The sequence below is a fragment of the Suillus fuscotomentosus genome (assembly GCF_016647785.1).
Source record: "Suillus fuscotomentosus strain FC203 chromosome Unknown F5891scaffold_1, whole genome shotgun sequence".
Classification (NCBI taxonomy): Eukaryota; Fungi; Basidiomycota; class Agaricomycetes; order Boletales; family Suillaceae; genus Suillus; species Suillus fuscotomentosus.
In genome coordinates this window covers 1,143,148-1,167,782 of record NW_024539513.1, presented here as the reverse complement: position 1 = coordinate 1,167,782, position 24,635 = coordinate 1,143,148, and the positions used below count along the sequence as shown (strand labels likewise).

Genomic DNA, 24,635 nt, shown 5'->3' with positions numbered 1-24,635 from the left:
ACCACTGCATTGGGGAGATTCAGAGACTGCACATGCCAACGCTTGAGCGGGCTGTGAACTGTTGTGAGTGGTTAATGAGGCCCATCACTGTCGCCGTGGCCGAGAATTGCCGGTACTTGCGACAAACGGAGGACGACGGTAGCCATTCTACGTGTCGGTTACTGGTGATGAATGAGAGTGAGGCAACGACGCAGTAATCCAGTTGGTGTCACAAGCTTGGAGACTTGGATACAGGATTTAGAGCAACGATATTATTAATCTGACCTGTCCATCCGTCACGCGTCATGGGCCGCTCACCATGTGGACAGTGGCGCTGGTTATATTTTAGCCATAGTGTCGTTGCATGATGTTGGGTGACCATATGCATACGCATAAGTACTGTCGGCGTGGAGCAACACGAGTTTGGACTCGGAGCTGACAGGTGCGATGACGTCAATGCCCACCCGACGTCATAACCTCGTTGGTGTGGTGTATAACAAAGCAAATACTGCACGGACGCTTCGTTCACCAGATCATCATGTTTCGCAACGCTATCACCTCCAACGCGCGCATTTGTACTGTATCATATACCCGTTCTATTCATGCCACGCCCGCTGCTAGCACGGTCACCGGGAAAGTGTCCGAGATGGCTGACAAGGTATACATCACCGCACGCCTCAGATTGGTTGCCCTTACAAGCTCGTTTGTTTAAGGTGAATAAGAAAGTTGGCCAAGGTCTGGCGTCGGCCATTGAGACAGGCGAGAAAGCGGCGGGGAAAACCAAGGAGACACTCGGTAAGCAAATGTTCAAGTTGGTTCAACGGCGCAGAATCATGATGGTCCTATACTAGGTTCAACAACGGCTTCGGCAAAGCAGAAAACAGAAGACGCAAAGCAAACTACCCAGGAAACCACGGAGCAGGTCAAGCAAAAGGTTAATCAGGTGAATCATCCCTGCCGTGCAAACAGGTTGGGTTGTCAGTTGCTGATCTCTGGTCAGGCTGCTGCTGGCGCGCGAGAAACTAAAGACGACGTGAAGGGTAGGATGTCGAAGTAACCATCTCGCCGCTGCCCGTCGTTCTTCTGCATGCATGGTCAGCACGTAGTGGCCAAGTTAGGTTAAACGTTTTTCACACCTCGATCATATTCATCCACACCGAAGAGCACACACGTCCACCAGAGTTGTCGTCCACCCCCACCTAGCATTAGTATAATTGAATATAATGAATTATGGATTAACGACTCGGGTCTGAAAACACAATAGAAGGGTCTCAAGCTTCAACGGCAGAAGAAACGTTAGTTCACATGCATCGTGAAAGCATTTGGGTACCTGCTGTTCTAGAATTCTAGTGTGACTAGTAGTCCTTCGCATCTGGCATCCATCAAATTGCAGCGGTCTTCTGAACAGACCCGAAGTTCGCCGCGGCTAGTCGGTCAATGTCAGCGATAGCCTCGGGAAGTGACAAGTTTCAAATTCAAAAGCTTTGAGTGTGATGTGTCGCATAACTTGAGCAGAAGCGACTAGTTCAAGTTCACAGTATCATGCGAAAGCAACCGCGAGGCGCACTGCAATGGAGCCTGGAGGTGTAAGGAGTCGGTGACTAGGCCAGCCCGAGGGTGAAGAGATTGGAGTGAGCTTCGACTAAGGGATAAGCGTGACGGCTCGCCGACCCACGTTCTGACAAACGGTGTTTTAATGGTGTTCGCGCCTCTGACATGTCACCGCGACTCGGACGCGCAAGGATTCGAACTCCGAATTGCGCACCTTGTATGCTACTTGGCATAGACGTCGCCTAGTATTTTTTGTTGACCGGTCAACCGTGACGTTGCGGTCAACATCAAGTTCATTTTCCATGTGTTGATCAAGTCCATATTCGTCATAAACATTTTCAGCGGATCGACCTCTTCCAATCACAACCACAATGGGATTTACTGCATATTCCTCGCAAACTTGCCCTAAAACACCAGCAGCCCATCCGGTTGGAAGTAAGTGCTTATTATTCATTGTTGCTTTCAAGGTTGGTTCTAAGAAAACTGCCAGAACCCGAAGTTCGGCCGACAGAATTATGTTCGTTGTGTCGGTAAAACAGGAACAAGTGAATACCAGTCGCAGATGAGTACTACATAGTTCCCTCGGATTCAATCATTCCAAAGAAAAAGTCCTATGACTCTCAGGTACTTCAAGTTAATAGTATAATTAGCTCAAAGGCCGGTCGCACCCCAACTAAAAACCTTCAAATCTTGAACTTGACTTTAACCAAACACAGCTCATCCTACTCATGGAAAATTAGACTAGCAAGGAGTTCCGCGAGCCGCGAGTGCAACCACTGAGGGTCAGAGAGATCTCATTCATAGCAAGAATCCCGTTCAATGCAGCAAGAATACAACCTGAATTCACGAAGAAAGGACTGTCTTCTTTCTGTGGTCTCTGCGGCAATCTAGGATCCCTAAGTCCATCGGTTATTAGAATCAAGAGAACTATTTAGATCGGTTCGCAAGAGCCAGACCCTCATTCCGTTAGGAACAGTGCATGCCACACAATATGCTCACGGCCGCTTGCCCCCGCTGAGCTACATTGCTTTAGGACTCAGGCTGATACCGATATGATCTTGCCCAGTCTCCTGTAGTGGCGCCTTGATCCACCTGTGCTTTAATAACGAATCGTGAAATACCGGACATATATGTTCTCAACGGTGTTATTGCCCTGAAGATAGTACTGACTTCCTTTCAGCCTGTTTTGTCTGGTAAACAGAATCGCCTGTCGCATCATCAGTCGAGGGTGCTCTATAGTCTGACCTAATACAGAGACATAGTCAATATGCTTCAGGGGCAGCTAGCGGGGCAGTCTTAGGTGCCAGATCTTAGTTGTCCAGGCAACTTCGAGAGATGAAAAAGGCCCAGGGCCTGCAAGGGCCCCGTCCGTAGGTGGCAAATCTATCCAGGTCCTCTGACGATACTGCCTTTTAGTGTCCAGAGCTCTGATACGACACGCAAAAATAAACAAAGAGTCCGGGGAAGTGATATCTATCTTATTACGGTAAGCTATACTCAAGCCAACGGGGACAGATGATGTATGGATTTATCTCTCGGTGCCGATAGTGAGCTTGCTGGTAACTGAATGCATAGTTTTGCGCACTTCAGTGAGCCGGAAGTATGGGTTGCGGGGAAGCTTGAGAAAAGTATATCAAAAGCCGCCCTCCCTGGTAACCTTGGTAGATTCGGCTCGGCTCCTCCCTTGGTGATGGCTTGCGGTGGCTTGGCGGGAGCACTAAAGCGGTGGTTCGCAGACCAAGCAACTTTGATAATTCTTGGTCGTCGTGATGCCAAGGCTAGGCAGACAAAGAAGCACTTGTAAGATTATTTGAACTCACTCTCGGGGATCTAGGGAGTCTGGACAACAAGTACACAGCATCTGTCTACAAAGAGGGTTACCGATGGACCGTTGTTCCTCCAGATCTGCACGACGCAGAGACATCAAAAACATGGCACCCCTCAGCACAGTACACGCCGAAATACAATCCAATACACTGAACACCATCAACAGCTCCCATGATGAGCCGAGTCGCGGGCCAATTAAACTTTGCTATCGTCTGAACGACCCACTGAATTGCTTAATTTCCTACCCCACTATGATCTGCTGGGCAACGCCCCCTCGCTCTCCACGGTTTGGTATTGTCCTGTCGGTCCCGAACTCTGATCAAATGGGTAGGCTTGACGGCGGTGAAGACACTCGTGTCACACGCACAAATATATATATTCACAGAGACGACTGGGAGGTTCATCGGCAAAACCACGGCAATAATGTAGTGTGGGGAAATAGGGTTTGATATACCAATATTATGTAATGTAAATTCATTTTGAAGTTTTACTGCGGCGGGATACCGATATTGACTATGTAATAGCACCAGGATGAAATCATTTGACTCTCGGGTCAGCGCACCGATTGCGGTAGCAATATCATATCCACTCGCAGTCCACTGGAGTCGTGGTGCGGGTCCTGCGCCGGTTAGTACGTATGAGTACTTCGGTGTAATAAAGGCAATTATAGTCGGGACCAGAAACGTAAACTAGACGAAGTCAAAAACCGTGGCGAATAAGTGACCTAAAAGTATTTATGAGAGAGTATGGGAGGCGAAATTTTAATTGACCCCATATTGGCGCTTGGCTGAACAAGTTGTCTGAGCCGCCTGACCATCGGAAACCCGGATGTATATCATTAGACAGTGAATCATTCGAGTGCCTTGCAAATTGCCGTCACTGGGTCAGAGGACCCTGATAATCCCTATTAAGGATTCCCTGCCCTTGCCTCACGGTGAAATTCGTTCCTGTGGTGTTCATTAGGAGGCCTCCCCCCTGACATACAGCAATCACGGCCGAGTGTAGTCTAGTAACAATAATTATCGTCAAATACATCAGAATTAGCCCTGAATATGTATCTTGGATAAATTCAACTTTATATCAAAATTTGTTGTTGCCAAGTACAACTCGTTACCATTAGGTACCTCGGTTCACCATAGATCAAACTTCTCGAGCGCTCAATGATTGACATCACCCCTAGTAGTTAACCATGCATCCAGCAGCTTCTTGGGTTAATCGTGAGAAACCTTTTCAAGCAACCCACTACGTGTTTCTGACGAATGGATCAGCTTGTTCTTGAACCGCCATCGGAGGATATTGGACGTAGTCAAAGCCGTGAATGCTCGCCCACGACAAAATAGAGCAATGGGGATGATGGAAGCCGACGAAGACGGGTAGTTAAAGTACAATCAGTTGCTAGTGTGCATCATCAGCTTCGCGAAGTGCGTGTAAGAGGGCGATTGAAATTTTCCATTTTTTTTCGAGGCCTCCCTCTTCAGAAGGGGGGGGGTCACGGATGCCGCTATGTCTCCACATGTACCCACACGGTGACGTCCGGACCACCCCAAACCTGTGCATCTAGATCTTCCTACGCAGACTTTAGTAGTAGGAACCATCAGGGGTCCTCTGGTCAGGTGATTGACGTCGACGAGAACAAAAAAAGTACATAACATTCTGATTGGGCAGGTGTTTGGCACCAGATATCAAAAAATAGTGTATGATGTCTTAGATATGGAGTACTGCTAATATTAATGCATATGACAAGAGGTGTAAGCGGTGAGAAAGTGTTGGGAGCTAAACTTGAACACGAACGTGACTTGTTATTATACTGCGAATGGTAATTATATGCAAGTAGGACTAGCCAGCCTCCTCGGAATGTGTGATTCTGGACACGGTCTGTCCAATGTCCATCTAGGCCATGGAGATACGGTTATTCCCCGCGCTATGGGGATGGGATGGGCTTGACTACGATCGCCGCGCTCCGGGCCAATGCGGAACATGAACCAAATGTTACTAACCACTGCCAGATCTTTGCGAGGGTCTTAGATCCGAACGAAGCATGACATGATGGGACTTAATGCGGAAGTGACTCCGTTCATTAACGTGGTGCCAGCTGCCAGCTTTCAGTATAAAAGCATGCTGCCAAATCCTTGTCAGTCTAACAAGCCTCATCCGCTAAACATACCAAACACACCAAACACTCCAAACACTTCTCTGTTCTACATTTCCCTTGAAACATGTCGCCTTTCGAATCCTTGAAGAGATTGTCCATCAGCAGCAAGGTATGTAATTTAGCATATCAGCAAAGTGCGGTCCGCCAATGACACTCCGCCCATTTGCCAGCTCTCTCGTCGTAGCTCCCACAGTTCCAAGTCCACTCGCGACTCAATTCAGGGACATCCATCACCCATGGACATCACATACGCTGTCGTACGTGTTGTAGTCGCTCTTCACTTATCATTTCTGACGAGCGCATCAGGCGTTTTCTCCTTCGATGCCGCCTTCTTACCCAACTGCTGACAGAATCGCTGCTGTGGGCGGTTATGTAAGATCTATATCTAGCTCCTTCGAGAAAGTAACTCATCGATTTTGTCATTAGGCCGAAATGCTCGATGACGATAACATGTCATGGGGCACACGCTCGTCAGGGCGCCGGTCTCTTTTTTAAAGGGACGCAGCATTTTGTTTGATGCATACCCAACCGAACCTAACTTAACAGTATCTTATGTACACTAATGACAGAAAAAATGTTGTACGATCAAACATGCAGTGGAAAACAAGAATTTTTTATATTGTTACACAATAGACAACTGTTGTGAGATACTTGATGGAGAATGACGTTCCGTGCGGCAAGAACAGGGATACCAACATTCCTGCTGACATGCGCGTCTGAGGGAAATCATGGGTCACACCTACAAAGATTAGGCTAGTCGAATTGCCGATGTTATCCAGGAGGAACATGCTTGTGACCTCACACTCTATTCAACATTACCCGGTCTACGAAAATATGTCAAGGGCTATGACACTTACTGCATTCAAGTTGGAGCTCAGGACGTTGACCGGTCATGTTCAAAATAGAGGACCCAAGTCGAGAATGTTCAATTCTGAAAAAAAAACTCCAGGTCTATGATAATGACTTCGGAAACATCAATTTCGTTTGCAATTTCAGTTCCCAGATGATTCAAACGAGTGGGATCCTTTCCTAAAGAGTTTTACTCGATGAGACCGAAACTTGGTAAGCACACAAGACAGTCTAGTGGAGAATTGCACAATAGTCCAGAAATACATACCATTTCGCGAGAATCCTCCGAAGCGGGCAAGCATATGTGATTCTACTTCGCATCTGCATGGTGTCCAAGAGATTATTGTCAGCGTGGCTCGCGACTCTGAGACATGTGCACGAACTCGCATAACTGAGCTTGTGAGGGAAAGAGACCACCTTGCAAACTCGCTGCATGTCACATATCCAGATTGCCACGAGGCACCGAGGAAAAAGACAGTGGGCCCATCAGCAGAACGCGATGGGAAAAAAGCGGGGACAATGCTGTAGCCCTGAGACGGCGCAGTTACTTGCTGAATACTCACTCGTCTATTATGAGCCACAGACGCCTAAGGATTCCGGCATTCAGGTTTTTGATAGGATATAAGATGGCAACCCTTTGAGCCTAGATTGATCAAAACTCTCTTCACGAACCGAGTTGAGAGTGCAACTTACTTGCACTCACACTCCACGCCGTCAGCTTACGTCTAACTTACGCATCTGTTTGATTCACTGTCAAGTTTTCCACTGCACCAACTCTCATGCAACGTAAAGATGTGCGCACCGGCCTGAGCTTGCCGATAGTGGTGTGGCAGCTAATCATCAACAGAATAACGATTTCCATGCCAGCCTTGCCGAACATGAAGTGAAAACGAAAAAGCCCCGCCTCTTCAAAAAAATTACACAAGCCTTCAAGTCTTGTTTTGGACAGGGCTTCGATAGTGCCGGTGCTGTTTGTCCAGACCATATTATACAGCTAGTGAGTTTACTGACATAGACCATGCTCCCAGCCTTCCAGAAGAGACTACGTCAGAAGTAAAGATGCTGCAACTGGATTTGAAGGCAATGAAGTTTATGGCGTGCGCTACATTTTATGATTGTATGACTTACCTCGACTGACTGTCCATTAGGTCGAAGCAGAATATCTTGATGAGGATGACATGGGCTGGGGAGGCACCAGCCGCAAAAAAACGCCCAAACGACAGAAGATAGGCTAGGCTAGATAATTCTATGCGGACAATACAAAAAAACTCGTTCCTTTCATGTTTTGTTATGCAGCGATTTGAGGTGGGGCCTGGTCCGCCTGGACATTTAATGGACACGACAATTAGCATTAATGATTGAATATTATACTCATGACCACCATATTTTAGTACCAATACGTTACCGATCATGGACGTTTGAACATCATGGCACCGAAGGGCTAGGTAGTACACGACTCCACGTAAACAGTAGTGTTGGGTACCCGTTGGTAGGGTGGAAAATTTGAGACAACTTCTTCGTGATTGGGTAAGACGCTTATGGCTCGAGTACTCGAGTATTTACCCATGTTTTGATCTGTCACGTGTGTGTCAACCCTTTGAATCTAATACTAATGGAAGTTAACGTTGAGGCCTGAGGTTCAATTGAATTCAATGCCCTTACCACCCGTCTTTTATCACTACTTCCGTACACCGCTACCATACACACGGACTCTCCTCCTCCAAGAAAAGATACATCAGCTTCAGCTTGCTGCTCGCCGTTCATCATCTCATCATGACATTCTGCTTCTACTCGAGCACCGCCCAGTGTACACATCAGGACGCCGGCAAACCGAACAAGAACTGCACGCAGAACGTGCACGTCTGACATCGATTGGAGCAGAATTTTCCATAGCAGCGCGCGGTGGACAATTGACATATCATGGACCCGGCCAGCTCGTTGGTTACCCACTTCTAGACCTTGCTCGCACATCTCCGCCGATTGGCATCCGTGATTACATTTGCATAATGCAAAAGATGATTCAATCTTATTTGCTGCGGACGCACGAGATTACCCATATACCCTCAGACAATACTGGCGTATTTTTGGACCCTGTGACAAAGATAGCAAGCATTGGCGTCCAAGTACGCCACCGACTCACGACGCACGGGTTTGCTATGAACGTCACAAAGGAGCCTTTGGGGTGGTTTGCACAAGTTGTGGCGTGTGGGTTAGTTGACGTCAAGGCTGGGTGCATAACGGAAGCGAAAGGAAAGAATGTACGGGTGGAGGATGTTGTGCCAGGTATTGTTGATGCGTTTGGTACCTCATACGGGAGAGATATGGTGAAATTATGCCCCCAGAACGCTGGTGAGCTTGGAGAGGCTATTCTTGCACTAGAGGAAGATGCACTAGCTGCTGGGGAGTGGCTGAATGCACCTTCCCCGACCTAATAGAAGCAGCAATGTTCATGCAGACGACCGGGAGCTCTGTTGATCGTTTCCATTCACCGTGCACTATGACATCTGTAGGTGTGCTAAAGTCTACGTATACTGCCAAGCAGCCTACAAGCTGAAAGTACATTGTGAGTATTGAACGCTAGAGCTCGCATACGTCAGAATACTTGGCACTTGTGGCGCACGTTTGTACGTACCAGCTGCTTGCGCGAGTATCGACTCAGCCCTGAGATCTCATATCTCGAGTCTCAGCAGTACTGTGCTTCACCCAATGACGGTGGATGAATTGGCTTCGAAATTCATCCAGCAAGCATCAATTAACTATATGACGGTATCATGAGGTGCATCTAATAAGCAGTATCAAATAGGTGCCGCGTGCGGCCTCAGGAACCGTTGTTGAGATAGAAGTCGAATATTTATTTGCGAATTCCTGTATCCAATGCCAGGTAACAGCGCCTAGTCCCGACTCCATTTTCGCACAACGCTCGAACCCAACAATCTACATCGCTCACCGTAACTTAAATGACTTGTAACGATGTGACATGTAACAATAATAATGACTGCCCTTTGGTGATTCTGCACTTATCATGTATTTGATCTGCCAGGACAATCATCTCATCTTGCCAAGGAATCAATAGTTGATTCAAGATGCTCACGATGTGATTAGAAAAATGGCTTGAAGTAGCTTTTCCGTTCAATCCCTATCTGGATCTTGTCGCAAGCGTTGGAGCTAAATAGCCACTGTAAAATATGCAGGACCTAGGTGCGTTTTTGTTGGGTCCATCATACGCGTACATACTTATATTTGATCTTCAACTTGAAGCCCGTCTATGTCACACCGTCAGTGTGAGGCTGCACTGTGGACTGATCACCACGTCCCTTGATAGCAATCTTCGTGCGTCGTATCTTAGTCTAACACTCCCTATATTTCACAATTTCGCGCTAATTCCAATATGCGGATGTGTGTTGATCAACTGTACAAATCACTAGTAACTCGCGCATCAATGTCAACGGCCATAGTACACCAATGTGAAAGCAAAAATACGACTCACTAGGCAAAAAAACAAAATGGTCTGCCATGTAGGTGAGTCGTGTTATCGAATTCAGAAAAATGTTGATACTCACGCATTGATAATAAATGCAGTCTTTACTGTGACATTGTGAGTCAGAAATGCAAGCCTTGACACATTGGTTGGCGCCAGCTGCATAACCTTCAGTGGGCATGGCAGAGATCGATGATGCTAAAGCAACAATGACGGTGAGGGGAATTGCAGAGGAGAAACGCATTGTTTGTGACTCGTGCGTATGGGATCAGGTAATTCTGAAGCATGAAGGCGTATAGTAGGAAGACAGCTGGCTTTTATATCGTTCTTTGGAATTCTTGTAGCGTGGATGTGTCTTCAAATGGATGCATATCTACAATTGATGCCAGCACCGCGTGAAACTGCATACATGTTGCCAGCACTTGAAGCTTGAAGCTTTGCAGCACAAGCCAAATAGACAGACATATCACAGCCGGCTCCATTTGATCTATAAGGGGCGCTCCGAGCCCAAAAGTGCGTCGCAACGATAGGTCGAGAGGTGGTCATGGCACTATTGTTTGCTCAGTCTTGTTGCGAACATAATACTATGCACTGGTAGCAGCTAGCTCAGTAATATAGGATCCTGCGCTGAAGAAAACGGGTAGAGTCGGCAGAGATTTTAGGAGATGAAACGCGTTTGAGTTCGACAAGCCCTCCCCCACTAACGTGGGAGTCGGGGATGGGTTAATTCTCGTCTTGAAAAGGAAAGCAGATGTCGATGATGAGATGGAGTTGCGGTGACGATACTCCCACTCCGCAGTGGTCTTCTCTAGGCAGACCTACGAAGATAGTACCCCCAACCCACTTTCACAACTATCCCCACCACAGTGAACCTTCCTGCAGAAAGGTACGTTAATCGGAGAACTGTGATGCTTGATAGCGCTCAGTTTACCCAAAATCAGATCATTGAAGTAGCCTATCATGCGCGTCTTAATTCTGGGAGCAACAGGTGCTGCAGGTGTGCTTCTTATCCAGGAAGCACTTGCAGGATCGCACACTGTGGTTGTATATGCGCGCTCGCCAGATAAACTCGCTGAGGAAATCAGACATGATCCCCGCGTCACAGTCCACAAGGGGGAGCTCGATGACAGAGAGGCGCTTTCCTCCGCCATAATGGGCGTTGACGCCGTGCTTTCTGCTCTGGGGCCATCGGTCTCGCGCGGACCTATGCACCCGAAGGGCACACCTCTTGCACGGGCATATTCTCTGATCATTGAACTTATGATAGGCCACCGTGTGCGTCGGCTACTGGCCCTTGGGACACCAAGCATAACAGACCCGAGCGACAAATTCAGTCTGCGGATGTCTATAATAGTTAATGGCGTAGCCACCCTGGCACGTACAGCATACGAAGATGTTGTAGCCATTGGTGAAACTATTCGGACCCAAGGAAATGATCTGGATTGGACGATTGTCCGTGTACCCCTGCTAAGCGGAGCAAATGACAAGAATCTTGTTGTAGGTTATGTGGGAGACGGGAAAACAGGGATATGGGTAACGAGGGCAGGCTTCGCATCATTCGTTGTGCAAGAGTTGGAGCAAAATGAGTGGGTGAAGAAGGCACCGTTGATCACATTGCCTTGACCCTATGAATCTTCAATCTTTGCATAATCAACGTAGAACTATGCCAATGATCGCGTAACTTTGTAAATCCACTGTCCAGATGTAACATCACACCATCATGATCCGAATCTCCGCGCGACAATGTTAGTAAAGACGAACATTTCTAGGAGGTAAGACGGGCATGTTCAAGCAGATCTGCCCAATTAAACTCCTCGGGCCGTTCGTGGAACTGCCTGAGTAGCTTTTCAGCCTTCTGATCCCCCTTCTGACTACTATCTTCACTCTCATTGCCCCACAAATAAAACTTTTGCACGCCCATTGCGAGCAGCTGAGCATCAATTTGACTCAGTAAAAAACGGGCGGCTGGCGTGCCTGGACTTGGAGTAGCGGCCGCCGTAGCTGCTGATGGCGTGATCTCGCCGCGAAGTAGCACTATTCCGTGCGTCTGAGCAAAGTCGGGGTAGAATGTTAGAATGAGATACGGGGTCGCGAACGACTGCCGAAGCTTGTACTCCTGGAGCGGTGTAAACAAGACCGTCGCTGTCTGAGGCAGGGCAGTTGCGTTACTAGGAGGGACGCGAGAGAATAGGTCGGGACCGGTGGCAGATGGAGGCAGTGGGGGAGCGTGAAAATCCCATTGTAGAAAATAGAATTCGTGGGCGACCGCACTTTCTTGGCCTTCAGGTGATACAGCTGAGGAGCCCTCCCGAGGGACAGGTATGACAAACATGGGATATTGCTTTCCTATAGCAAGCATCCTGTTATAGAGTTTGATCGGTACTGATGCACAGATAAATCCCCTTCCCGTGCCTGCTGTGCGAGAGGCATGATAAGTCGTCCATAAGGCCGAAATTTGCTCCGCGGTATGAGGAGTTGACATCAGCCTTTGAACATTTATGATCGATTCTAGTGCCTGAAAGCAGCGATAAATCAGTCCCGCACAAGAAATTATGGCACAGGTGACACTCACTTTCACCGGAGAGCTATCTTTGCGGACGCCTGAAGTTCCTGATACCTTGCTTCGAACCATTTCTGAAGGTGACTTATTCAACCTTTGCGGATGCGCCTGCGACAGTCGCGCTGACTTGACATTGGCCACCTCCTTACGACGAGCTGCTTCTTTTGCTCGCGTTCTCAGTTCAGTCAATTCTAATCCCTGCCTGGTGATGCCAACGAGTGGTGACAATGACGATATTCCCAGAGTCAGAAGGTCATGTCCAGGTGGGCGCGAGGGAAGAACAAGAAGGAAAAGTCAGGAAAGTTGTCAGTACATTGTCACGAAATTGGGCACAAAGGAGGACACATCTCACTCTTGTGCTTTTTGCTGAAGCCTCTCTGCATATTTAGATTCGTATAATGGAGTCGACGGTCCCGCATGAATCCATCTAGCCACAGCAAAATACCTGCCAGCTGATCGACGACAAACAATGGCGTGAAGGTGCAAGGTGGCTGGAGAACTCTGGAGCCATAGCATGGTGTATTGTAATTGGACAGTAAAGTTTTATGGTGGAAAGACGCCCACTAAAGCCGGTGTAATTGCCAGATGGGGATCAGGCACAATAGGAATGCAACCACTACCTGCAACCACATATGGGACAAATAATTGCGATAGGCGTGCGCATTGTCTGGCAACTGGGCGTCACAACCAACTCCACATCTTTTGTTCTTACTATCATCATCTAACGATACCGGCCCATCCATAAGATACCCCATTCATTCAATCTACGCTAACAGACCAGCACCATGAACACCTCTCCCGCACATGTCTGCAAAGGCAGCTTCCTCACTCAACTTTTTGCACCGTGCCGCAGGAATCAAAACACGCATGTCGAGCCCTATATTGTTCATGCCGATGATGCACCACCACCGCCACTTCCTCCCAAAGATTACAAGTGGGCATCAGCGTCTACGCGGCGCACTTTCCTAGGAGAAGAATACAATGGCAAGAAGTCCCTCCTGTTCGATGTCGATCTTGACGTCCTAGCGCGACCACCGCAGCCTGCTTCACAGCCAACCCCTATCATACAGCAAACGCCGCCACGAGTCCCTGTCAAGGTGAATTCACCTCCTACCATGCCATTAACGCCCGAAGAGAAAGAGCGCCGTAGATGGGCTGCGCAACGCCAATCCCAACTGGAAAAGGCAGCCATGCTGAGGGAAGAACATGAACGCCAAGAGACGAAACGGCGTGAGAAAGTGGAGCAAGAACGCCTACAGCTTGAGGAAGAAGAGGAAAGGAAAGCAATACTGCAAGAGGAGTTGCGGGCTGCAGCGCTCAGAAAAGCCAGACTAGAGAGAGAGAGAAGAGAGGAAGAAGAACAACAATTGCAAGAGCTACGAGAGAGGAGACGGCTAGAGAAAGAGCGGAGGCTGCAACACACGAAGGAAATAGAGCGGTGGCGAGCAGAGCAGATGCAGCGCGCCGAGTCCCAGTACAGTGAGAAGGAAGAAGAGCGTAGAAGGTCAGAAGAAGGGAGACGCATGAGAATTGCTCGCATGAACGAGGAATTATTCTCCACCAGCAGGACAGACAAGATGACAGGTTGGGTCACGGTACAACCGCCCAACACGCTGGCGTGGAAGAGGCGATATTACACATTTGAACTGGGTCATGCAGAATCCAAGATGTTGCTATACGGAAATCCAAGGGTGAGCTTAATTCATTTCCATTTCATTCGAGTTTCATAAATGTTTAGGAGGTCGTCAAACCCCTCGACATCCTCCCTCTGTACGGACGGATCGATTCACTTGCAGAATGGTACGAGGGCTTCGAGGAACTAGAAGCGATCCCCCACTCGTTTGCTCTACGCTTCATCGACGGCGTCGAATGGCGGATGTTCGCAGATTCAGCAGAAGAGAAGGTACTAATCCATCCTATTCGAGCTCGATCTTGGCTTACGCGATTGTTAGGATCGACTGCTGGTGCTTCTGAGCGAGGCGGCGGGCATAATCTTGTGAATTATCTGTGAAGTTTTTATTTGTTAACTTACAAGACACGGGAAGGGATGATATAAAGTGTATTCCTAGTAGCAGAGTCCACATGTAGTTTTTCTAGTCCTTCAGCTGGATATGGAGGTCAAACCTTACATTCAATATGAGCGCGAGCGAGCACTGACAATGACATACCGGTTGCCGCTAGTAATTGTACAAGTAATACTTACGGCGAGTTTGCAAGTGTATGCGGGGTCTAGATCTTAACCGCAGAGCCTCGTCAATGGTATAGTGCTGGTGTTCTTCGAGGCATTCCAGGCTCAGCAACAGATACAAGAGCTCTGGCGTTTAATCGTCAAAACATGACTTTGCTCAAAGGAACATACATACTGAAAAGAGCTCTAATGAAAGTGACGCTTCACAGTCGACGCCAAGCCTCCGACGTGTAAAAATCATTCAGTCAAATCACTTTCATGCTCTTGAAGCTGGACATGGTGGACACAGTTCAATATTAATGATGGTCTGCATTAATGTACTGAAACAAATAACGAGCGTCTACCAAACATAGCCAAACAGTGACATCCATTTCTTTCTACAGAAGTTGTTCTACAATACTAGCCAGCGGAAAAGTACTTCACGTCCTCGCTAGTGGAATGTTTTCAGTGATCGTGCGCAGCGCAGCTCAACGACGCGCCCTTCCAGCACTTCGTCACTTTTCAACACCACCTCCATCACCTCCTCAAAACCCGCCCTCTTCACCTCCGACGTCACTCCCAAGCCTTGACTTCCAACCCGTGGAACCAGAACCAGAAAAGACTCAGCGCACCGGTGCAAAATCATCGAAGGACTCGCTCTCGAGTATAGAGCGAAAAAGACGATTTTTAGGACGTCTGTCTCTTGGTGTACTCGCAGTTGCTCTTGGTGTGCAGGTCGTGTATCTCGGCAGAGATTGGGAGACGGATGAGTTGAAGGAACGGAAACAGGTGCGTCTATAGTTGGAACTCTCGCTCTACGCTTATTTATTTTCGAACAGACTGTGGAGGAGGCTCCGTCAGGAAGGTGGGAACGAACGAAGTCGAGGTTTTGGGAGCTGTTTGATGTACGTGACACCATTAATACCATGACACATAAGCTCATAAATTTATTGACCACGTCGACAGTACCTCAACAAACCCCAATGGCCAGAACTACTCCCGCCACCTCTCCCAGCTCCCCATCAAAAACCGTACACCCTCCTGCTGTCCATGGATGATCTTATTATTACCTCAACTTGGGATGTAGGTTGGTTCGTCCAAGTTAAAAACGTCGCTGATGATATCTCTATCCTCAGCGACAGCAAGGATGGCGGACAGCCAAACGCCCTGGCGTTGATTATTTCCTTGCCTACTTGTCCCAGTTCTACGAAATTGTGATATTTACAACCCAGCACCATTATGTACGTATTATCCCCATTATCCCCAAAGTTGACGCTCAAAACCAACAGACCGCTATGCCCATAATTGAGAAACTTGACCCATATAATTTCTTTATCACCTATAAGCTTTTCCGCGAAGCCACACGATCAGTGGACGGTAAAATTGTCAAGGTAACTCTCGTCATCTGTTAATCTTCCACTTTACTTTCTTCGTTGACTATGCGTTAAAACCTTGTTTTCTCCTAGGATCTTTCTTATCTCAATCGTGACCTGTCGAAAGTTATCCTCCTTGATACGCACCCAGAGCATGTGAGCTCACATCCCGAAAACGCCGTCATCATCCCCAAATGGACCGGTGCGCCCGGAGACAAGGGCTTGATTGCCATGATCCCCTTCTTGGAGTGTATGTTCACACCTTTGATCCTTCTCAGCTAACCTTAATCGAAATTTCTTGTATAGCCATTGCGATTTACAAGTCCCCTGATGTGCGGCCCATCCTCCAAGCGTATGCTGGAAAAGATGTTGCTATCGAATACGCGGAGAAGGAGGCAGAGGCAAAGCAAAAGCATATTGAGGAGTGGAAAAGTAAGGCGCGTGGGTTATCCAAAGGCGGGTTTACGCTGAGCGGCATGTTCGGCGGCCCAACTGAAGTCAGTTTTTTCTTACCCTTTTCGCGTGCGACGACTGACTTGCACCATTCTGCAGTCTTCGCGCTCACCTATCCCTTTGACATACCTTGAGCAGAAACGCCTTGAGGCGCAGCGGCAGTATAAAGAGGAGCAGTTGTACATCGCGACGCACAAGGACGAGTTTGAACGATTGTTGGAGGAAGATAGGAAGGCGATGGCGCGAGAGATGAGTGGGAGTTTGTGGAGCGTGTTGGATACGATGGCAGGAAAGAAGGCGGATGCAGCGAAGGTTGACGAGGATACAGCAGTGAAGGCAGATGCGGAGGGAACGAAAGTGCAGGTACAATAGACAGATTGTGATGCACGCGACTAGACTGGAGTTATTTACATCTAGGCATACATATTGTCATTATTGCTCTCCACTCTTGCATTGCCCTGGTCACCAGAGCGCCATCTTCTACGGCCAGTAAATCTGATTGGTTTTTGTCCTTGTTTTCTTTCACACAACTTACAAACAACTCAGCGCACGATTAACAATGTCCACGTTGCTCAAGGAAAGATCACAAAAGCCAAGAATGTCGTAGTACATGAGATAATCTGTGGTGGTATGGGCAACCGCATGCAGTGCACAACGCTCGTCGAGTATGCATGCGATGCGATGCGGCACCAGACTTTGCAGACGATCATCGCACACTGCGGGAAAGGATAAGCCAATGCACAGAGAAAAACAGAGCAGAGAGCCTAAGAGTAAGCTGTGTAAAATACAACAGCGACAACACTCAACAGCGTGTAGAAAAGAGAAAGACCCTGCAGCTTGATGATCGTTGGCAGCATCAAGCATTAAGGAACAGACGACGGGAGGTTCAAAAGGCTGATCGTACATGAATGAGGACAACTGGCGTCACGAACAACCTGAGAGAGAAGAAGTGGGACCTTTTCACAGAACAGGAAATTGAATTCAGCGGACCATCACAGGAAGGGGAGAAATACGCTAAATATGCAAGTCCTCGCTTTTTCCCCTGTAGAATATATCAATGAAAGTTACCCGATATCAATGGGGTACATACCTATTCTCCCTAGCCTGTTTGTGTGCCAGCTCCTTGTCACTAACAGCTTTGCTGTCTCCGTTAACAATAGCAGTAATCTCTCGGGCTAAACGTCCCTCTACCGTCTTGCCACTATTGTTTTTGCTGACGGTCAATACAGTATGGATACTAGCCCTTATGCGCTGCTTTTGTGTAAGCGCGGCGGGTTTCACGGCATTCTTTCCTGAGCCCATCTTTTGTATGCACTTGACAGCGGGGGAAGCGGTGATGAGAGCAAGGCAGAGGATAGGTAGCGGCGGTGTGCGGATAAGAATGTGAATATGAAGGGAAACAGGAGATGATGCGCTCGACCCTTACAAGTTTTCCATGCGAGGAAATGAAGAAGTCGGATGGTGGCGGAATGAGAATTTGTGGAGCATCTGGAGTTAGATTCTTGGTTGAAGGCGTGGGGGAGACAATATGTCTGATAGTGATGAAGTCTTCATGTCGAGGCTTGATGAAGACCCCATTAGAGTCAAGTAACGCTACACTCTGGTTGACTGTTTGTTCATCGGTAGAACTATTGGCACGGGAAGCAAGTACTGAAAGCGCGCGTGTTAGCCCGACAAGTATGCATTGGACATGATAGATACAAGTACCTTGACGCGTTAAACGTTGCTAGGCACATTCAACATTGTCACGAACGGAGAAAGCCACGAACAAGTCAACGGTCCTGACAAGCTTACTCCCAAAAACGGAGAGGGCGCCGTCTGGCAGGCAAGATGATCGAAGAGTCCAGTGCGGGGTAGGACGCAGACGGAAAATTCCTGGGAGGTTGGAGACTCGGAGTAGATAGAGCAGCTGATGATATGGCTTTGTTGCTGCCGAAGCTTTCTTGGCGATGCGAGAATGCTGCAGAGCTCAGAGGACTTCTCGCTGCCGTGCGGAATGCTATTGAGTGTTGCCGGGCCCTTAAGACGTCGGTTGTAGATGTATTTGTTGTTTGAACAAGCGAAGAAAAATAAACTGTCAGAGTTATTGAGTGGCAGATTATTTCATGTGAAGTTGTTGGCAGGATGTCAGAAAAATGTGTGCCTCAGGCTCCTCTGTTTATGATTGTACCTATGTGACCACTGCGAGATCTGGGCTGTTTAAGGCCCCCACTGCAGCCAATGCCAGTGAAACTAGTAGCAATGAGCTGATTCCGAGAGTCTTTCGCCTCGACGAGGAGCGCAAGTGCGAGAGTTTCCAAGAGGTTTGTGTGATATTGTCGATGTACCGAGTCTGTCGACAAGTCTGTCGGCTGCCCGTGTTTCACTCTACGTGAGAGGAACACTTATTACTTGACAGTTAACTTTATTTCGTCCTCCAAAACTTCGGTAGGGTTAACGTTCTCCCATCACAGCAACTCGTCCTCGTCGTAGTATACTTCATCCTCCAAAATATCGCTGAATTTGTGATTCGTCCATGTATGTAGTACAGTACTAAGTACCCTGTATCGTGTTTCAAATGATGATTTCTCTTCCTATTTCAGACTTAGCCGGAACTCCGCCAATATCACCTCCTACTACTACGGAAAGTTGACTACTAGTTGGTTTTTACTATTAGACTGTCTTCTCCCGAGCTGCCACAGTTCAGATGTCGATCTCTGTTGCCGTGATGCCAACGAATGGTAACAATGGCAACACTCCCAATTCATCTATGTCCATTGGCAGGTGGACTCACCAAACGACTGGTCGGTACATTCTACATTGTCGCGAAATCAGACACTAATATCACTTTTCACTTTTCCTGAAGTTTCTCTAAATGCTTAAGCATTCATACGCCTTCTGCGTAGCTCCGTCCGACTACAGCAAGAATGTACCAGGTGATAATAGCATCAAGGTATGAGCTGGCTGGAGAAGTCTGACAGCCCGGACACCACAATCATTTAACATGATTATGATGGATAGATCTCACTTTTATGTATGCTGCCACATGCATGCCACGACACCGTTTCGTGTACTGCTACAGATTGCAATCACGTCGTGACACGTACCTTGATTGTCTCCGGCAGTGGCATGCCAGTGTGGTGTGACCAGACGTGATCATAACTCATCAGCTGCGACCTGCCACGTCGGATGTCAGTAACCCATCCCCGCATTCTCTTGACTGGAGATCGTGACCACAGCTGTTCACACGCTGCGTCATCCATCATTTTGCTCGGCAATGAAATTCAGACCAGATATATACACGCAAGATCACGCTCTGAATATAAATTGATTCTGGTTGTGGAAGAATAGGTGACCCATTCGTGGCTCTCCAGACAGTCGACTAAGCGTCTCCCATCATTCGGCGTGATGGTACTAACGAGCATAATCGATGCGTCAAATGCTATCTTGAAAAAGAGTGCGTCCACAATGGCAAAGACTTAGCAAAGACACTGATACAGAACTCGACATCTCGCGCTACCTACAGGACAGGGTGACACACCGTGAGGCAATAGCGATTCTGCCAACAGGTCTTCGACCCAATATTTCTCTTATATCTTACAGGTTCAACGGTGGAGACGTCTCTTTCATTATTGTGGCATCTGCCATGGTATTTTTCATGATACCTGGTCTCTGTTCGTATTTTTTCTCTCTCTTATATCCGCTTACTTATGCTCACCTCATTTCCAGCTTTTCTGTATTCTGGATTATCCAGAAGAAAGTCCGCATTGTCGCTTATCTGGGTGGTTTCTGCTAGCAATGCAGTCTGTATCTTTCAGTGGTACTTCTGGGGTTATTCCTTGGCATTTTCGCCAACCGCAAACAACGGATTCATAGGAAACTTGGCGAACTTTGGCCTGATAAACGTCCTCAACGAACCTTCCCCAGGTTCCCCTCTAATTCCTGCGCTATTGTACGCATTATACCAAATGGAATTCGCATGCGTCACAGTAGGAATACTGGTGGGCGGGATCGCCGAGCGAGGTCGGGTACTCCCAGCGATGGTCATCACATTCTTTTGGTTGACCTTAGTTTATTGCCCCATTGCTTGCTGGGCGTGGAACATAAACGGCTGGGGTTTTAAATTCGGTGTTCTTGACTTTGCAGGTTAATTGATCCTGCTTCATTGCTGTCCAGATTTTCTGATATTCTTTGATTTACAAAGGCGGAGGTCCCGTGGAAATCGGAAGCGGGGTAGGAGGTCTTGCCTATGCCTGGGTGCTTGGCCGCAGACAGGACAAGGAGCTCCAGAACTTCAGACCACACAATGTATCTATGGTCAACCTGGGCACCTTTATCCTCTGGTTTGGTTGGCTAGGTTTCAACGGTGGGAGTGCTTTTGGTGCAAACCTGCGTGCCGTCATGGCCATGTGGAACTCTATGATCGCTGCTACATTTGGCGGTATCGTTTGGTGTCTCATCGACTACCGCCTAGAACGGAAGTATAGTATGGTCGGATTCTGTTCGGGCACCATCGCTGGTCTCGTTGCGGCCACGCCTGCTGCAGGATTCGTCAAGCCCTGGGCGGCAGTCATTATGGGCATTTTTACCGGCGCTATATGTAACTACGCAACTAAATGTGAGGTTTCTGAATCAGTCTGGAGTGCGGATGTTGACGCAACCCTTAGTGAAGTTCCTTCTCGCAATAGATGATTCACTTGATCTTTTTGCCGAGCACGCTATCGGCGGGATCTTGGGTCTCATGACGAACGCATTTTTTGCTACTGAAGCCGTTATTGGCCTAGATGGCGTCAACACGAATGTCATTGGCGGCTGGGTCGACCACAATTGGAAGCAGCTTTACATTCAGTTCGCCTATATCATCGCGACATGTTTATATACATTCGTCGTCACTGCTCTGATTGTCCATTATGTCGACACAATCCCTGGTCTCAGCATACGCGTACCAGCTGGGAGCGAATCACTCGGTCTTGACGAGGTCGAGGTAGGCGTGGATATACTCTTAAATGTTCCCCCAGCCTAACAAGATAATCCAGATCGGTGAATACGCGAATGACTACATCGAAGTATGGCGTGACGTTATGGAGCCGACCCTCACGACCACCTTAGATCCACGTGAATCAACGCTCGACACGATCACCTGTGCTGTCGGACGCAGCCAAGCAGTTTCGCAAGAAATTTCAGCGTGCAATTTCCAAGTTCACGATGGTTTGCACGTTCGTGAATCGGATGTGGGTGAGAAGCCCGTTGAGCTGGAAGTACTGCAAGGGCGGCGCGGGGCCAGAATATCCGTGATTGCATGATGGTGTGGGCTTGTTCACTGAGTGACCATATCCCTGATTTCCCTTGGCATCTCCTTTTTATCACAAGCATTGTATGCACTCGCTTTGTCTCCTTTGCCGTAGCCGGGGTCGGTGACCCTATGACGAATGAAACTCATACCTCACGTCACCCTAAAATAATTTGTACACATCGTACACACCAGCAAAAACTTCAAATAGTATCTTTATCTTTATCATGAGCCATCTGCGAGGTCCAATGTCCCGTTTTCTCAAGGTTCTTTGAAACCTCAAGGCTTAAAGTCACGCAGGCGGCAGCCAAAGGGACGGCTTGTCAGGGCTAATAACCTGGCTCAATAAGATAGCCATCATCCCAAGCCTGATCCAATTGCATCCGTCACGCGGTGGTGGGAATTTAGTTAAGATATTGCTAACTTCCCCTTCTGTACTCACTTGGCTATGGCACACCGTACCCACAAGGAGAGGGAGAGTAGTGTACAATTCCCTATAAATCTATTATGAAACAAGTTCTGTACATCGGCTAGCAGTTCACACAACACTGGTGGATAAATATGTGACTATATCTCATCTTGGTAATATATTCATCAACGCTCGGACAATCTAACAATCCCAGCCGAGCACAAAGTCAACTGGCGTTGTGGTTTGGGTTGCGTTCTCTGTTCCCGAGAGCAGAGCGCCACAGATACCACTCCCGAATTCTTCATGCAAGAGTAGATCGACAACGTTACGCGAGGCTATGGTCTCTGTTTCCATAGTCGAGATGAACCTAGGCCGAGGTTGACGTCAGTATGAAAGCAAAAAGAAACAGCGTCATGTAACGTACGGCTCAAAAGCATTCACATAATAAAAGCCTTGATCGAGCTTGACAGGAGGAAACTCTTTTGTAGGGAGCAACACAGGGTATGCCTGCCACTGATCACGTCATTAGTATCCCAGCTTGTTCATATGAACGGTAATGATTTACCAATTTTCTATATACCCAACTGACATTGCCAAATACTGTCTCGAGCCACTCATCGGGGACACGCTCTTTAGAGAAAATTTTCACGGCCGACTCGGGGTCTGTTACTGCGTCTTCTGCCGCTCCGTCCACCTTACGAACCTTCCCGTGGTAAGAAATTGAGTTAAACTCGGGCTCAACCCCGCCCGCTCGAGCACCCTCGTAAGTGGTCAAAATTGTTGCTGGTACCTGAGTGTTGGAGGCGAGGCCAAAGTACTCGGGTCTGGAGTGTTCGGAACGTGTCGTTAATAACGTGACGTGCAAATCCACATATGGCTGCGGAGGGATGAGTTCGGCCAGATCAGACGGCAGGGTAATATCAGTCTGGTGGAAAGGCGCGGCAAGGATAACTCCTTGGTATGTCTGGGAACCAGCCGATGTGGAGACCGTCCACAAGGAAGTGCCAGGTTTCCGTTGAATCTCCTTGACCTGGAATATTGTCAATGGTCAAACACAATCTAAGAAAAAAAGACTCTAACATTCGTGTTCAAAAAGACGTTTGCTGTCGAGTTCTGGAGAAAATGCTCGAATATTAAGAAATTTCCTGCTACAACACCAGATGCACCAGTTGCTGCCATTGAAGCGGCACCTCCGAGGGCGTGGATCTCATCCACGTTCTGATGCAGTATCAGTTGGCTGATATTGCAGTAAACTGTTTGAGAAGGATGACACACCTGCCCGTAGTTGACGCGCGTCGCTGCCTCAACAAGCTCTCGTGCAAAGAGCGGAGAAATTTTATTGCTTTCCAAAAAATCCGAGGCAGTTTGATTAGTCAGGGAAACCCACTGGAACCTCTCTGTGAACACTGATAGATCGTCCCAGCGAGGAGAGTCGGGGGTGTAGAAGCCGAGGAAACGGTCTATCACTGACTGAACACTGTAGTTCTTAATGAGTCCTGCGGCGAATATTGAACGAGTGAAAGAAACTTGCATAGTTTTTGTTCTAGTAGGTGCAGTGTAGCCATACCTCCATAACACCTTCAAGGTTGCCCACCAACTTTTCAGATAGCTACCGCTTTCTATCTTCGGTGACGTATAAATTTGTGTGGGCAAATTTGTATCAAAAGCAGCTCACCACAAGCACGAAATCCTGGCCATCCCAAATACCAGTGTCTGAATCAACATCTTCGAAGGCTGTCAGAGTCAAGTTGAATTCCTTGGAAGCTCTCATTAGATTCTTGTTTGCGTCGACAAATATAGAAGCCCCTAGTTCCAATGGAGCAAACGTAGGATCATCGTAAGGGTATACTACGGTGCTGCCTACGGGTCGAATTGGTCAATAAGGATAAGCACTGCTCGACAGACAGAAAGCTAGAAACTTACGACCTCCGATATAATCTGAGCGCTCATAAACGTCGATTTCAACGTCAATTCCGAACCTTTCCTTCGCTTTAGATATCCAGAATGCAGCTGAGGAGCCCCCCGCGCCTGCACCGATGATGGCTATTCTTGGAGAAACGTGAGCCTGTTCTATGTGGGCAGAGTCTTTTGATTTGAAAATAGGGATACTGAAGGGGAATTGGAAAGCAAGGCTGGTGCAGACGAAAAGCGAGTATATGAGGAGACGGTGCATGACTAGTAACTTGCGATCTGAGTAGAAGGTACAAACCAAGGAGGTATATACGAGAGGTCCTCGCAAATATGTACAAACACAGCTTCGTGTTGTCATACTATAAGAAGTTTCATCCGCGCGTATTTTCACTTAATTTACGATCGAGTAACTCTAGTACGTCTATCGTTCGACCAGGTACAAGGTGTCTACTAATACGTATACGACACGAAGGAGACAACAAAGAGTGTATGGACCCAATTATTACTGCATACCTATTCGCGGAGTCGGAAGTTCTCCTGGTACCTACTAGTATGTATTATCATTGCAGTGTAACAGAGGAAGGGTACGAGGCTATGTGACTTATCCGCAAGCTGGGCTTAGTACGGCCGAAACTACGCAATAAGTAAGCGTATATA

At 47.8% G+C, this 24,635-nt stretch overlaps 10 protein-coding genes across 10 annotated transcripts; 7 read left to right on the top strand and 3 right to left on the bottom strand.

The window, feature by feature from the left end:
• The first annotated feature begins 357 nt into the window (after positions 1-357).
• F5891DRAFT_16821 (uncharacterized protein) lies at positions 358-1,314 on the top strand. The gene is made up of 4 exons (XM_041370757.1): positions 358-637; positions 693-774; positions 831-922; positions 980-1,314. Exons 1-4 carry the CDS (start codon positions 518-520, stop codon positions 1,034-1,036), a joined length of 351 nt encoding a protein of 116 aa, XP_041234075.1. The 5' UTR covers positions 358-517; the 3' UTR covers positions 1,037-1,314.
• Positions 1,315-2,865: 1,551 nt separating this feature from the next.
• On the top strand, positions 2,866-3,806 carry F5891DRAFT_973895 (uncharacterized protein; the record flags this gene model as incomplete). The annotated part of the gene is made up of 4 exons (XM_041376396.1): positions 2,866-2,900; positions 2,954-3,016; positions 3,106-3,330; positions 3,434-3,806. The coding sequence occupies 4 exons, from the start codon at positions 2,866-2,868 to the stop codon at positions 3,804-3,806; spliced, it is 696 nt and encodes a 231-aa protein (XP_041234074.1).
• A 4,166-nt stretch (positions 3,807-7,972) lies between these two features.
• On the top strand, positions 7,973-9,233 carry F5891DRAFT_16740 (lipoyltransferase). The gene has a single exon (XM_041370755.1). The coding sequence runs from the start codon at positions 8,011-8,013 to the stop codon at positions 8,788-8,790; it is 780 nt and encodes a 259-aa protein (XP_041234073.1). The 5' UTR covers positions 7,973-8,010; the 3' UTR covers positions 8,791-9,233.
• A 1,354-nt stretch (positions 9,234-10,587) lies between these two features.
• On the top strand, positions 10,588-11,459 carry F5891DRAFT_1180017 (NAD-P-binding protein; the record flags this gene model as incomplete). The annotated part of the gene is made up of 2 exons (XM_041365863.1): positions 10,588-10,722; positions 10,791-11,459. The coding sequence occupies 2 exons, from the start codon at positions 10,588-10,590 to the stop codon at positions 11,457-11,459; spliced, it is 804 nt and encodes a 267-aa protein (XP_041234072.1).
• A 71-nt stretch (positions 11,460-11,530) lies between these two features.
• F5891DRAFT_16734 (ATP11-domain-containing protein) lies at positions 11,531-13,003 on the bottom strand. The gene is made up of 3 exons (XM_041370754.1): positions 12,749-13,003; positions 12,409-12,598; positions 11,531-12,351 (listed from the first exon to the last, which is right to left on the bottom strand). Exons 1-3 carry the CDS (start codon positions 12,910-12,912, stop codon positions 11,602-11,604), a joined length of 1,104 nt encoding a protein of 367 aa, XP_041234071.1. The 5' UTR covers positions 12,913-13,003; the 3' UTR covers positions 11,531-11,601.
• Positions 13,004-13,034: 31 nt separating this feature from the next.
• F5891DRAFT_993397 (uncharacterized protein) lies at positions 13,035-14,561 on the top strand. Its single transcript, XM_041378245.1, has 3 exons — positions 13,035-14,087; positions 14,135-14,299; positions 14,349-14,561. Exons 1-3 carry the CDS (start codon positions 13,182-13,184, stop codon positions 14,394-14,396), a joined length of 1,119 nt encoding a protein of 372 aa, XP_041234070.1. The 5' UTR covers positions 13,035-13,181; the 3' UTR covers positions 14,397-14,561.
• Positions 14,562-14,954: 393 nt separating this feature from the next.
• On the top strand, positions 14,955-16,961 carry F5891DRAFT_993394 (HAD-like domain-containing protein). The gene is made up of 8 exons (XM_041378244.1): positions 14,955-15,352; positions 15,403-15,468; positions 15,530-15,646; positions 15,700-15,804; positions 15,853-15,954; positions 16,030-16,186; positions 16,243-16,433; positions 16,489-16,961. The coding sequence occupies exons 1-8, from the start codon at positions 15,023-15,025 to the stop codon at positions 16,759-16,761; spliced, it is 1,341 nt and encodes a 446-aa protein (XP_041234069.1). The 5' UTR covers positions 14,955-15,022; the 3' UTR covers positions 16,762-16,961.
• Positions 16,962-17,403: 442 nt separating this feature from the next.
• Positions 17,404-17,691, bottom strand: F5891DRAFT_1180013 (uncharacterized protein; the record flags this gene model as incomplete). Its single annotated transcript, XM_041365862.1, has 2 exons — positions 17,404-17,431; positions 17,480-17,691. The coding sequence occupies 2 exons, from the start codon at positions 17,689-17,691 to the stop codon at positions 17,404-17,406; spliced, it is 240 nt and encodes a 79-aa protein (XP_041234068.1).
• Positions 17,692-19,790: 2,099 nt separating this feature from the next.
• Positions 19,791-21,830, top strand: F5891DRAFT_16686 (ammonium transporter). Its single transcript, XM_041370753.1, has 6 exons — positions 19,791-19,825; positions 19,895-20,042; positions 20,098-20,514; positions 20,573-20,986; positions 21,036-21,352; positions 21,405-21,830. Exons 2-6 carry the CDS (start codon positions 20,015-20,017, stop codon positions 21,669-21,671), a joined length of 1,443 nt encoding a protein of 480 aa, XP_041234067.1. The 5' UTR covers positions 19,791-19,825; positions 19,895-20,014; the 3' UTR covers positions 21,672-21,830.
• A 302-nt stretch (positions 21,831-22,132) lies between these two features.
• Positions 22,133-24,303, bottom strand: F5891DRAFT_993386 (FAD/NAD(P)-binding domain-containing protein). The gene is made up of 8 exons (XM_041378243.1): positions 23,991-24,303; positions 23,743-23,927; positions 23,599-23,690; positions 23,343-23,544; positions 23,148-23,285; positions 22,633-23,097; positions 22,492-22,580; positions 22,133-22,434 (listed from the first exon to the last, which is right to left on the bottom strand). The coding sequence occupies exons 1-8, from the start codon at positions 24,238-24,240 to the stop codon at positions 22,269-22,271; spliced, it is 1,587 nt and encodes a 528-aa protein (XP_041234066.1). The 5' UTR covers positions 24,241-24,303; the 3' UTR covers positions 22,133-22,268.
• Between the last annotated feature and the right edge of the window lie 332 nt (positions 24,304-24,635).

Bases quoted from the DNA above. Each gene is read 5' to 3' on its own strand.
- F5891DRAFT_16821 (XM_041370757.1), top strand. From the start codon at position 518: ATGTTTCGCAACGCTATCACCTCCAACGCGCGCATTTGTACTGTATCA. The intron at 775-830 runs GTAAGCAAATGT...GTCCTATACTAG, and splicing joins GAAAACCAAGGAGACACTCG to GTTCAACAACGGCTTCGGCA. The intron at 923-979 runs GTGAATCATCCC...ATCTCTGGTCAG, and splicing joins TCAAGCAAAAGGTTAATCAG to GCTGCTGCTGGCGCGCGAGA.
- F5891DRAFT_16740 (XM_041370755.1), top strand. From the start codon at position 8,011: ATGCCCTTACCACCCGTCTTTTATCACTACTTCCGTACACCGCTACCA.
- F5891DRAFT_16734 (XM_041370754.1), bottom strand. From the start codon at position 12,912: ATGCTATGGCTCCAGAGTTCTCCAGCCACCTTGCACCTTCACGCCATT. The intron at 12,599-12,748 runs GTGAGATGTGTC...TGGCATCACCAG, and splicing joins CTTCAGCAAAAAGCACAAGA to GCAGGGATTAGAATTGACTG. The intron at 12,352-12,408 runs GTGAGTGTCACC...CGCTGCTTTCAG, and splicing joins AAGATAGCTCTCCGGTGAAA to GCACTAGAATCGATCATAAA.
- F5891DRAFT_993397 (XM_041378245.1), top strand. From the start codon at position 13,182: ATGAACACCTCTCCCGCACATGTCTGCAAAGGCAGCTTCCTCACTCAA. The intron at 14,088-14,134 runs GTGAGCTTAATT...ATAAATGTTTAG, and splicing joins TGCTATACGGAAATCCAAGG to GAGGTCGTCAAACCCCTCGA. The intron at 14,300-14,348 runs GTACTAATCCAT...CGCGATTGTTAG, and splicing joins CAGATTCAGCAGAAGAGAAG to GATCGACTGCTGGTGCTTCT.
- F5891DRAFT_993394 (XM_041378244.1), top strand. From the start codon at position 15,023: ATGTTTTCAGTGATCGTGCGCAGCGCAGCTCAACGACGCGCCCTTCCA. The intron at 15,805-15,852 runs GTACGTATTATC...CAAAACCAACAG, and splicing joins TTACAACCCAGCACCATTAT to ACCGCTATGCCCATAATTGA. The intron at 15,955-16,029 runs GTAACTCTCGTC...GTTTTCTCCTAG, and splicing joins TGGACGGTAAAATTGTCAAG to GATCTTTCTTATCTCAATCG.
- F5891DRAFT_16686 (XM_041370753.1), top strand. From the start codon at position 20,015: ATGGTATTTTTCATGATACCTGGTCTCT. The intron at 20,515-20,572 runs GTTAATTGATCC...TGATTTACAAAG, and splicing joins CGGTGTTCTTGACTTTGCAG to GCGGAGGTCCCGTGGAAATC. The intron at 21,353-21,404 runs GTAGGCGTGGAT...AAGATAATCCAG, and splicing joins TCGGTCTTGACGAGGTCGAG to ATCGGTGAATACGCGAATGA.
- F5891DRAFT_993386 (XM_041378243.1), bottom strand. From the start codon at position 24,240: ATGCACCGTCTCCTCATATACTCGCTTTTCGTCTGCACCAGCCTTGCT. The intron at 23,928-23,990 runs GTAAGTTTCTAG...TTCGACCCGTAG, and splicing joins CTCAGATTATATCGGAGGTC to GCAGCACCGTAGTATACCCT. The intron at 23,286-23,342 runs GTGTGTCATCCT...ATACTGCATCAG, and splicing joins CGCGCGTCAACTACGGGCAG to AACGTGGATGAGATCCACGC.